Raw genomic sequence first — 12642 nt, forward strand, 5'->3', positions numbered from 1 at the left:
GAGACCAAAATACATTAATCAAACATATTCAATGTTCTTGCATATCTACTTCCAGAATGCTTCAGGTCACTGAATTTGTAATAAGTATTAAAAATAAAAATCAGTAAGACTAAATCTTTGGGAAAGAAGTTTCTTAATGAAGACAGAGCTGTATCTAAAGATTTGGAAATAATCAAGACTAAGTGACAAAGAGACAAAGCTCTTGTGACTAGGTTGTCTTGGTAAGAGAACATTCTTTTGTGGCTTTGCTTGCTGATATACCCACTCCAAGTTGATTCAAGCCTGAAAATAGGGCAAACTTTTTACTCCATCCTAGAACTGCAACAGAACTCAAAGACAAGCTGACATTTTTTCAACCTTTCAGCCACTGAATGCTTAGGAAGATTATTTTAATTAAAGGAACTTTGTGTTCTAAGTTTCCAAAGGGTTAATCCTATGTAATCTTGTTTCTTTAGCTAGCACAGCAGCTTACCTAGCTTGAAAGTCCAATAAAACATTTAATTCATCAGAGTTCAGATTTCCAGAAAAGTTGAAAAGAATGGGGCACCCTGGTCATGTTTGATTTCCAGAGCAAACTGAACTAGTATACCCTCCCAAGAAAGCTGCAACCCAAAGTCCAAACTCCAAGAGCAAACAAAATCTAATTTGAAATTTGACTTCTAAATGTAACAAAACCTGAATATCAGTTTTGGCAAACTGCAGAACACTGCAATATCACTGAAGATTTGTAGTTGATACAGGGGTTGCAAAGACGGTAAGACTACCAGGGGCCTCTCTGGGTAGTTCTCCACTTTTTGAGACCACAACAAAACCCTAGAATTGAAGGGTCACTCCATAATTTCTCCCCCACCCCATCCCCTGGTCTTCCTAATCTTGCAAGCCTTGGAACAGAGGCAGGAATAAGGAGGAACAGTGCTGAGACATTCCCAATTTTCTGCAGTCTACCCTGGTGGCACCCTAGAGCCATGACTCCAGCTTCTCTCCTCCATTCGCGCAAGGAAAAGCAAGAGAGAAAGAAAGAAAGAGAAAGAAAGAAAGAGAGAAAGAAAGAAAGAGAGAAAGAAAGAAAGAACACAAAGAAGTTTTTTGAGAAGATGTTAGTGAGTTTGCCAATAAAGACAGTCAATGAAGGTTTCATGAGAAGTGGAAGATTATTTCAGATTTAAAACTTATTGCATTGTCCTGCTTAATTACAGATGTCTTAAAGGATGATCTAAGAGCACTCTGAACACAATGGGCTGAGCTGGCATGACAAATGCTCTCCTCTAGAGCACCTTTGCTTAATCAACAAAACACGATCAGGTTCCTCAAGCAGATCACTGCCTGAGGAAATGGTCTTCAGAACTGTGCAGTTTGAATTACCTTTTTCTATTTCTGAATGACACATTGAGATGACTGGGAACAGACACTCCTTACCACCACTATTTTTGGCATTTCTGAGACCACTTGCTTACTTTGGCAGGCATAAGAAATAATTTCTTAGCAAGAAAGCAAAGGAAAACAGTATCTTTGCATATTGCCTTCATTTTCCATTAGTGCTCTTGCACAATCACAAAATTCTTGATGGAACAACAAATTCAATCAGTCTCCTGTACAAATGATAGGGGCAACTAAGCTGTCACACTTTAACACACACAGGCATGCAAACTCTGCCCCTAACCTTTACCTTAAGGCTTGTGACAGTGGTTTCAACCTTCTCTTCAAACGATTTGAAAGTTGGAGAATTCCTAGGAGAAAAAATGTTGAAGGGAGGAAAAAGTTGCCAACATCATGGGATAACTCCACAATTTGATCAGTTCTTACCAGGCAACACTGCCAGCACAGAATGAAGGTTAGCTGGCAGCACAAGGCTATGAACACTCACTTGTGCTCGGTCAGTCAAATCCAATTATGGTAATTGGATAAGTATTTTTTAGCTAAAAATTTTCAAAAGCAGAACCTGCCTAGTAATTGAAACCAAATGATGACTGGCCTGCCTATTCTATGACACATTTGTCATTTCTTAGAAGAACAACCAGACAATGCTGCCTGTAACGCTGCTTTTCTATGGCTTTATCCATTTGTATTGTTGCTGTAAAGAAATAAACATTTTTTTCAGCTGATGAGCAAGTTCGTAACCTACACTATTAAAAACATGTCAAGTTTAATGTCCTAAGGCTGGGAAGAAGGGGATTAGCATCACATGGGAAATGGGTCCCAAATGCCTATAAGGAATTCTGCCTCCTTCTACTCCGTGATTTTGTGACTGCTGCTTTCAAAGACAAAGACTTTAGAGAGACTGTTCCTAAGGTGCCTCTCTGACTAAGCTAAGCTTTTCTCTGTGTTCACCCAGCACAAAGGAGACTTGGACAAGTCTACAGTGGGTGAAGCGGATCTTCTTCTGGTTCTCTGCACCTTGCTTGGCACCTGAGAGCTCATTCACAGCATACATTGTGCTTCATAATTAATGAATACTCTGAAGCTCAGGAACTGTTGTTCAGCATAGTTCCTGGTTCTGCAAATACATTTATATCATATCCCTCATCAGGATGAGTTAAAATTACTCAAATTTAAGGGAAGGGCAAACAGAAGCCAGTTGAAAAAATAATGTAAATTTAGTTTCTGTTATTGAGTTGACAAATTTTTTCATAGGGCAAGAAGGGTCAAAAGGAGAGAGAAGCTGAGTTTTATAACTTATATTTGATCCATAAGTCACATCCATGAATGCTTGCCTTAAACTACCCACCTGCTGAAGTTGAATGAATTAGCATCCATCATTTAGTTGTGAGATTGTTTTTCATGCATGCTTGGCACAGAGTGAGGACAGTCGTGTGTTTAGAGGCCAAGGGAGTAAAAAGAAATCTGGATACTAATTTTATTGAAAACAGTCAGAGCTTTACTTGAACAGACATCAGTATTTGGCTGCAGTCAAGTAAAGCGTGATTATAGCCATTAAAATATGAAAGCACTCATGTAAAATCCTTCCATAGGAGCATGATCCAAAGCTTGTTGGAGTGGAAAGCATCTCTGATGTTAATGGGCTTTGGATGATGTTCTAGAGACAGCAAAACAACTGAATTTCAGATTCAGTAATACAAACCTGATAACAACCCAAATACATCTCAGAAGTGCTTATTCACTCAAAGGCTTGTACAAGAGATTAAGCAGTTAATACAATTAAAATGAAAAAAAATCTAAAACCCACAGCTAGCCTGTCCTGCAGCCCTCATCTACATGAATAACCTTAATTGATTGAAGTGAGACTACTCATCCAACTCAAAACTGCAGGATCAGGATCAAAGTATGCAAATCCCCCCTCATTACTCTGTTAAACATCACCATAGCAAATAGAATGTGGGGAGCACATTACCTCATTGCAGGCATGCTTATGGAATGGCGAATAGAATAGCTGTGGGATGAAAGCAAAACATAAGAAAAGAAAGCTGTAAAATCCGATTTCCATTATTATTATAGTGTATTTTTTAAACTTAGCTTTAAATGTACATATACATATTTTCAAGAGTGCTTGTATTCTTCCTCTCTTGATGGCAAGGGCTTACCAAACTCCAGCTTAGTCTCAGCACTAAAGATCTTACCACCATTCTCATGTCAACTGATCAGCAATGGGGCTCAAAAGAATGATAGAAAACAGCTCCTGGCAAAATCCATTTAGATGGTGCAGACCCTGGCTATCTCCAGAGATGTGTGAGGGAGGCACAGGGGATGAGCTCTGTGTTGGGCAGGAGGGATACACCCCAGGTTTGTGCACATCAGCAGAGCTGGTTCAGCTGACTCCTAAGCTCAAAAGGCTCCTGCACAACTGCTTACCTTAACAAGAGGTTTCTTCAGCCAAAAAGGCAGCACTCTCACTTATCTGCACCTCTCTAGGACATTTCACTTCCTCCTTCACTTCTCAACTTTACCAAAGGCATGGAGCTATTTTCCCTATTTTCCACAGCTGTCATCCAGCTCTCCTTGTGACACTTCCCTCCTGAGATTTCCCAGCAGCAGAAGTATTGGAAGGTTGCAAGCAGAGGATGGCGCCTCTGCATTACTCTGAGATCCCCAAATCATGCCACACACCTTTAGACCTGCAGATGCCACCCACACTGACTGCTTGACTTACATGAGCCAAATTCTCCCAGCTGAGACACCAAATCTGCTTTCACAACATCACCTGTTCACTGCTGCTGAGAAGCATCAGGCCTGGTCCAAATAAAAATCTTTATTTGCAGCTTAAGAACTTTCCATAAGCACATTTAGATCTGAGCACTTTAAGTAAAGTGTGTGATGCAAGAGTGTGCCTTTTATCAAAAATCCCTGCATTGCTACTTTCAGTGTTGACTGACAGCTGCAGCCTGGTCTGACTGAGAACAGGGAGAGCTTTACTGTAAGGATCACCAATACTTGGCTGCAAGCAAAGCATGATTATAGCATTAAAAATGAAAGCTCTCATACAAACAGCACACATGTTTGTTTTAAACTATACAAAATCAGAGCAGCAGTGAGTCTACATACAGATTTGTTTCTCCAGATTAAAGATTCAGAAATGGGGGTGGGGAAGGGAGGGAAGAGCTATTTGGCAAGCAGGTGGAATAGCGAGATATAATACAAATTGTTTGCTGTTGTATATATTTTAAGGCTTCTGCTAATATCAGATAGACAAGAACTGACAGCAGACAATGCTAATGTTTCATGTTCAATTTTTCACATAATTTTTAAGACATATGAAAGATGAGCCCAAACATTTCACAAGTGCAGCAAATCTTTAACAATCCTCATTAAATTAAGCATCCTTGCCATCTTAGTTGTGCAACCCACAACAAATTGGCAAAAATAGTTTGGAAGTATTTCAGCATAGACTGTTCCTCTTCTAATAGCAAAACATTCCAAATATAAAGGTTTAAGTCAGAAAATTAAATTCACACAGCTGAGAGATAGCACATGACAGACAATCCAAATATTAAGTGCTTTTTTTTTTTTAGTTCGTATTTTAATTTCTCTAAAGAGGTAAGAATGTAAGTTATAGAAATAGTGCTAAATCTTCTTTTAGTACAAGCTTGAAACATTAAACTTTTTAAAAAGACATACATGTCTGTGATAGTGATCATAGCAGAGAAGAGATCCTTCATGACAAAGGTTGTTAAATATTGCATTTTAGTTTCATGTCAGAGTGAGTTCAGAAGGTAAATCTATGCTGTACTCTGAAATTTACCCAGTGAAGTTAGAGTTCTTGTTAGGATAACTTAGCTGAATGGAAAAAATGCTCTTGAGCTTTTCAGTGCACTGAAGATACTACAAGGCCAGAGGGACTGCCAAGGCATTCAGGGCTGTTCAGTCTCTCTTCAGGGTGAACTGACGTAAAGCCAGACTGCTTATACAATCTTTGAGACACATAAAATTGTTTTCTAATTCATCATATATTCAAGTACTTTACAGAATCAATAAACTCCAACTATAAAGAACTCTTTTATCATCTTCAGAACTTGGAAATATCCCCAAGACTCAAGATTTTTAAAGAATCATGACTAAGATACTTTTGCTGTATTGAAGATGAGGTAATTAAATACTTCATATAATCTTTATAAAACTCAGCTGAATAGAATTTTTGCAGTTTGTTGTTAATTTTCAAACCTCTGACAGAAAGAATATGGTTGAGAGAATGGGATTATATATAAAGTAGGTTTTGCCAAGACCAACATCTTTTGAATGCGTCCATTATTTGAATTTGAGACTAATCTAGTCAAGGCAAATACTTAGTCCAATCCTTTTCTTGTTACACTCACCATGCTGTAAAAATTAGGCATAATAGTTTAAGTAGCATATGCTTTTTTCTATATAATGATGCTGAAAGGAAAGAGGTTACTGCATTACAGTCCATGAAACAAATCCAGTCAAATACAGAGGCAGTATTCAAGGAGAGCAAAGTGTCTTACCCAATTGAATGCGATCTGTGGCAGATGCACAAGGAAAGAAAAGCAAGAGTTAAAAGTATTAGGAAAAGGTAACAAAAATAGACATAAACATCTGTGTAGCATGTCAAACTGCCCAAGGTGAAAAATAAAATAATTTGCATTCAAATCTTGATGCTGGAATTCACAGTAGAATGTGGATCAGTTCAGATCCCTCCAAAGCAAAAATTTTCAGACAGTCCTTCACTCTGCAGTCACCTATTCTGTACACATTGAAAGGCAGAAGTTTTGTCTACTAAATTTTGTGTTCTCTTCATTAGAACAGATTTAAACAATGCTAACTGTTTTCTCTCCTCATAGCCTTCCTTGATATCATTAAAGAGAAAGTAGAGGTGAACTGGAATTTTACATGTACTTAAGAGTAAATGGGGTTTTTTTTCTCCCTCTGAATTCCTTAATCATCTCTCAGTTAAAAAAGGTTATGGAAAAATAAGGAGTTTTTAATTCCTAAAATGACGCTTTCTAAAATACTTGTTCCTTGTTGAAAATAATTCTTGAAACACTGACACTGTGTTCCACCTCAGAGGAAACTTAATTAAGGTGGAACTGGGAGAGACACACTGATATACAATATTCAAAGGATGTCATTAATATTCCAAAGTTGAGAAATGATGAGGCAGACAAGCCTCTCCTTCATCTGTGTTACTGATGTAGTCTTTAATTAAGACCACTTCAAGGGAACACCTGCCTCATGCAGTAAGCCAGAGAGGTGGTGCACACTTAATGAATATCTCTTCAAATACTTCTTTTTCACATAATTTCTCAATGTGTGGTGCGATGCATTATTTACTGTGCAATGTTTATACTTTGCTCCAAAGAAAAACATTGATTTCTTCAGGTTTATTTACGAGGTTATACACATCATTATGTATACTGGTGCTTCTCAAACATTCAAGGATTTGTCTTCACAACACATTTCTGCTTAGACCCATTTAAGTAAGTAATTTCATGATTATAAGCCGCACGTCCAGGTGTCGGCAACTCTCTTGGGTTACAATACAGAGTGTGATAAAAGGTATCTATTCTATCACCATCTGTTGAGGGTGGGGGCAGTGATCCTTATCTCAATGGCAGATATTCTGCTAATGGGCCATCCATTGAAACCAGGCGGGGCATTGTTCTTTATCTTTTCACAACCCATCCTTCCTCCAGCGAGTCATTGTCTGCTAATGGCCCATTGAGTCCCACTGTGTGACTGATAAAATTACAGTAATTTCACGACTATAAGGCGCACCCTTTTGACTAACATTTTCCCTCGAACCCGGAAGTGCGCCTTATAGTCCGGTGCGCCTTATCTGATGTACAAAGTGGCGAAATTTGCCAAACCGGAAGTGTGAGCTGAGAGCCGTGGGGGGAGCCGGAAGTGCCACAGCAGCCAGCTGGGGGCGGGCCCGGAGGCCCACGGCACTGCCCCTGCCGGATGGAGGCGAGCCAGGGGGCCGACGCACCGCCCCTCTCCGGTCCAGGCAGTCCTGGGGCTCCATGGCTGCCGGGTGAATGTGGGCAAGGGGGGCCGCGGCACCCGCCTTCCCGGGTCCAGGAAGTCCCGGGAGCCCACGGCTGCCAGATGAAGGTGGGCTAGGGGCCCCGCGGCACCCCTGCTCCTGGGTCCAGGCAGTCCCGGGGAGCCATGGCTGCCGGATGAAGGTGGGCTAGGGGGCCGACGGCACCCCCACTCCTGGGTCCAGGCAGTCCCAGGGGCCCATGGCTGCCGGGTCCAGGGTGGCTCGGTGGCTCGCGGCACTGCCCCTACCGGGTGGAGGCGGGCCCAGGGGCCAATGGCTGCCGGGTTGAGGCGGGGCCTCGGCCAGCAACCACACGGGGTGAGCTGGGGGCGGGGCCTCGCTGCAAAAAAAAGTGCGCCTTATAGACCGGTGCGCCTTATCTGATCTACAAAGTTGCGAATTTTACCGACTCCGGGGGGGTGCGCCTTATAGTCCGGTGTGCCTTATAGTCGTGAAATTACTGTACTTCATCCCATTGGAAGTTGCTCCAGTCAGGGGGAAGAGCCCAACATTTCTTACCAAGATAAAAACAGAGATTTTGGGACACTAAGGAAGCCTCTTTCTCCACTGGACTCCAGAGGAAAACCGGATTTCTCCACATCACCACTGGACCTTTAAAGGGAAACTGCACCTTCTGCAGGAGCACTGCTTCAACTGAATCACATCTGTCACTGCAAGTGGATGCAGCCACCATTTAATGGGACTGCTACCAACACCCTGCCTGACAGGGTGTCAGGTTGTACTCTGACTTTGTCAGGGCTTGGAGTTTGTTTCTTTGTAGTACTGTATTTCTATTTTAATTTCCCTAGAAAAGAACTGTTATTCCTAATTCCCATATCTTTGCCTGAAAGCCCCTTGATTTCAAATTTATAATAATTTGAGGGAGGGGGTTTACATTCTCCATTTCAAAGAGAAGCTCCTGCCTTTCTCAGCAGACACCTGTCCTCCAAACTAAACCAGCAACTTTTCTTTCTTTGTCCATATATAAGCCGCACCTGATTATAAGCCGCACTTTGGGTTCGGACCAAAATTTTAGTCAAAATGGTGCAGCTTGTAATCGTGAAACTACTGTAATACTGTTGCCCTCCTTTTACTACCTGCTGGCTCCCAGTAACAGCCACCCCCTTCTCCATGCCAGCACAGATACTTGCACAGACATATGAAAAGAAAATCTCTGTTACTGCAGACCTCTAAAAAGCAGCACAAATTAAGGGACAAATGTTCATGGAAGTGAGAGAAAACAACTTCCTCACCCATGAGCAAAAGAAATGCTTACGAAATCATGTTCTGAAGAAAGGTAGCATTGCTCTTTTCTTTTTCAAAAGGAGTATTAAAAGACAGGAAGGTTTGAGAATGATAGTTTCAGGCATGACAGCTACAGTATTTAAAGGAATTCAGATCTGACAGCAATTTTAAGTACCCAGAACATCCCTAAATCACAGAAATCCGAAAAGGCTATGCAAAAACTCCCATCGCCAGAAACATCAACAAAACCCCCAAAAGGCACAACAATAAAGGCACAGCAAAAAAAATCAACTCCCAAAGTGGTAAAGCAGATTAATCATACCCGACCACCACCAAAAGATTTTGGCCCTACTGCTTCTAAAAACTTTAAATGATAGAGATTTCATAGCCTTCAGAAATAACCACTGTTCAGCTGCCCTCATGAACCATGACTTGCTAGGCCTTCTCTGCTGAGCTGCCTGGTCAGTGTTCCCCATCTCTGCTTTTGAATTTTTTCCCATTTGTCAATAAAGCACATGGCACTTTCCTACACTGAATTTTATTTTATCATTTAAAATAATGTGGATTTCTAATCCTGGTGCCTGAAGTGCTTGCATACCCTGCCACTGCAGTCATATGGGAATTTTAAGTGATGCCATTCTGGCAGCTTCATCTAACCCAGCAATGAAAATGCTGATGAGTAACAGACTCAGGACAGATGCCTGCAAAATCCTACATTATGGTCACCTACTGAGACCTATTCTTTGGATACAATTTTCAATTCCTTATGCCCTCTTCCTGCTAAAACAATAATACCTAAACTGTATTTCTCTAGTTCTGCAAAAACAGTACAGACAACCTTATCAAAGTCAAGCTCTATCACATCTCCTACCTTCCATCTATCCTCTATGACAGGTGCTGTCAGTTCAAGATAATTGCTCTTGACAAATCCTTTTATGTTTTTGCCATCATGCTCTCTTCTAGATGCTTAGAAAATAACAGGTTAATGCATTCATCCAGTATCTGCTTTGTAGTTCCCAGAACTTCCCCTGCCCCTCTGGAGAGGAATTAACTTTGCCTTCCTCCACCCCTCTGGTGACTCCTATACCTTCTGTGCTGCTCTCTGAGGGGCACATTCAACTGTCACATTCATATACCCAGGCTGTCCCTCCCTGCAGTGTTTTGTGTCTTTCCAGGTGTGCCTTCCAACTACAGGCAGGAATGAAGCATTAAATTACCTTTATTCATCTTGAGAGCTGGCTCATCCCAGGCACTGAATTTGAAAGGGGTCTGTGTGATCATGTAATTAAAGAAAACGTACCAGACAGCTGAATGAAGGAGCTATACAAAATGTAACTGCCGACTTCCTAATTTGCATGCATGCCTTTGTTAGTTTAATCTTTAAATACATTTACTTGAGTAGCAGCAATGTATGTGGTACTGAGCATATAGTAGTGTAGTGTTAATAGTCTATTTTTTTTCTCTCTCTCTCTTTTTTTTTAAAGCAACCCAAAATCCAGAAAGCCTCTCACTTGGTATCACAACTTGTTTCTAAAATGGTCTTCAGCCGGGATGAACAGAGATCCATACAGACAGCTGCAGAGTACAGTAATTTCACGAATACAAGCCGCACCAATTTGACCAAAATTTTGGTGGAAACCCGGAAGTGCGGCTAATATTCCGGGGCGGCTAATCTATTAACAAAATTCTAAAAGCTGCCAACACGGAAGTGAGAGCCCGCGGCAGCCCCAAGCCAAGCTGGAGCCCGGCCGGCCCCGGCAGAGGTGGGAAAGCCTGGCAGAGGCGGGGCCAGCAGTGTCGGGGGCGGGCGGCAGAGCCTGAGCCAGCAGGGCGGGGGAGCCCGGGAGAACTGGGGCTAGCAGTGCAGGGGAGCATGGCAGAAGCAGGAAGGCCGGCGGGTGGGGCTGCCTGGCAGCGGGGGAAGCCCAGCATAATCGGGGCCAGCAGCGTGGGGGAGCCCGGCGGTGCGGGGGCCTGCAGTGCCGGCCAGGGCGAGGAAACGCGGCGGCGGTGCAGACGGGAGGGGGCGGCCGGCGAGCGTGGTGGCGGCGGCGGCAGCCCTGCCGGCGGGGCGAGCGAAAGCGGCGCTCGCGAAAGCGCCGCCCGGCGAGCGAAAGCGCCGCCGCTCGCCGCGAACCGCGAGCCGCGAAAGCGCCGCCGCGAGCCGCGAGCCGCGAGCCGCGAGCCGCGAGCCGCGAACCGCGAGCCGCGAACCGCGAGCCGCGAGGCGCGAGCCGCGAACCGCGAGCCGCGAACCGCGAGCTGCGAACCGCGAGCCGCGAGCCGCGAAAGCGCCGCCGCGAACCGCGAGCCGCGAAAGCGCCACCGCGAGCCGCGAGCCGCGAGCCGCGAGCCGCGAACCGCGAACCGCGAGCCGCGAACCGCGAGCCGCGAGCCGCGAACCGCGAGCCGCGAACCGCGAGCCGCGAAAGCGCCGCTGCGAGCCGCGAGCCGCGAAAGCGCCGCCGCGAGCCGCGAACCGCGAGCCGCGAAAGCGCCGCCGCGAGCCGCGAACCGCGAGCCGCGAAAGCGCCGCCGCGAACCGCGAGCCGCGAACCGCGAGCCGCGAAAGCGCCGCCGCGGGCCGCGAGCCGCGAACCGCGAGCCGCGAAAGCGCCGCCGCGAGCCGCGAAAGCGCCGCCGCGGGCCGCGAGCCGCGAGCCGCGAGCCGCGAGCCGCGAGCCGCGAACCGCGAACCGCGAGCCGCGAAAGCGCCGCCGCGAGCCGCGAAAGCGCCGCGGGGCGGGCGCGGCGCGGGGCGGGCGCGGCGCTCGCGAGGCGCGGCGCGGGGCGAGCGAAAGCGGCAGCGGGGCGGACGGCGAGCCCGGCGGCGGCAGCCCTGCCAGCCGGGCGAGCGAACGCGGCAGCGGGGCGGTGCTGACGGGAGAGGGGGGCCAGCGAGCCCGGCGGCGGCGGCAGCACCACCCGGCCAGCCCCGCCGAGCCGTGGCGCTGAGCTGGGCCACCCGGCCCCGTCGGCAACCATGAGCGGGCCGAGCCTGCCTGGCCCCGCCCCGAGCCAGTAAAGCCCACTATGCCGCGATCCTGTTACTAATTGGCCAATTTGTGAAAGCTGCGCACGGATTCTCGCGACGAACGAAAGTGCGGCTAATATTCGGGGTGCGGCTTATCTATTGACAAAGACAGCAACATTGTCGAGGCACCGGGGGTGCGGCTTATAATCCGTGCGGCTTGTATTCGTGAAACTACTGTAGTCCAGGAATATAGCATGAAAATAGGAGAAAGAGCTGAAGACTCTCAACTCTATCACAGCTGTGCTCTTAGCAAGAACCACGTTAAAATATCAGTTCAATCTCTAACACCAAGAGATCTCAGCCCCTGATCAATGCCCTGTGAGTGACCTGGGACTATCCTCTTCCTCTTACCTTTCCATACCAGAGAAATATTAAAAGAGACAATGTGAGCTGAAGGTGGAGGAGCAAAAAAAACCCAAAAAAACCTTGATGGCATGTAATTGATCACAAGACCTATTAATGAAGAATCTATTGTCTTAGCTATATTACTAGGTTTGTATCCTAAAGCAGAAGTATCTTTATACTGGCTTTATATGCATTTCTTGTATTTCTAGAAACACATTAAGTAGGATGCATTATGACTGTAAAAAGACCTTACAAGTGCTATTATTAATACAAAATTCAGAACATGTAAAACACTAGTGATTATTCATGCACAAAATGAATTAGAGTTGCGACACTGGGAAGATGGGGTGGGGATGAAAGAGAAGCACAGCAGCTGCATGAAAAGCACTTGGTCCCCAAAGGGTGGCATCTGTTCTTTCAGACACACAGAATTTTGTCATTTTTCTTAGAGATTTTATCTTCTTGAATGCTAACATAGCAAAATAGCACATCTAGGGGAGTCTCTCTGGCCTGTAGTTTTTACATGATATTTTAGTAATATTTTTAGAGATAAAAGAAGATG

The 12642-nt window shown here is 45.0% G+C and overlaps 1 protein-coding gene across 2 annotated transcripts in view; it reads right to left on the bottom strand.

The window, feature by feature from the left end:
* Window positions 1-12642, bottom strand: part of TPD52L1 (TPD52 like 1) — a 53454-nt gene that overhangs the window by 2388 nt on the left and 38424 nt on the right. Inside the window, exons 5-7 of one of the 2 annotated variants that reach the window (XM_033054641.1) lie at window positions 5916-5930; window positions 3350-3388; window positions 1667-1727 (exon numbers count right to left, since the gene is read on the bottom strand). In XM_033054641.1, the coding sequence (XP_032910532.1) occupies window positions 1667-1727; window positions 3350-3388; window positions 5916-5930 (115 nt within the window). The remainder of the gene's footprint in view (window positions 1-1666; window positions 1728-3349; window positions 3389-5915; window positions 5931-12642) is intronic. The other variant, XM_033054642.1, reaches the window with a different exon arrangement.

This window comes from Catharus ustulatus, chromosome 3, assembly GCF_009819885.2.
Source record: "Catharus ustulatus isolate bCatUst1 chromosome 3, bCatUst1.pri.v2, whole genome shotgun sequence".
NCBI lineage: Eukaryota > Metazoa > Chordata > Aves > Passeriformes > Turdidae > Catharus > Catharus ustulatus.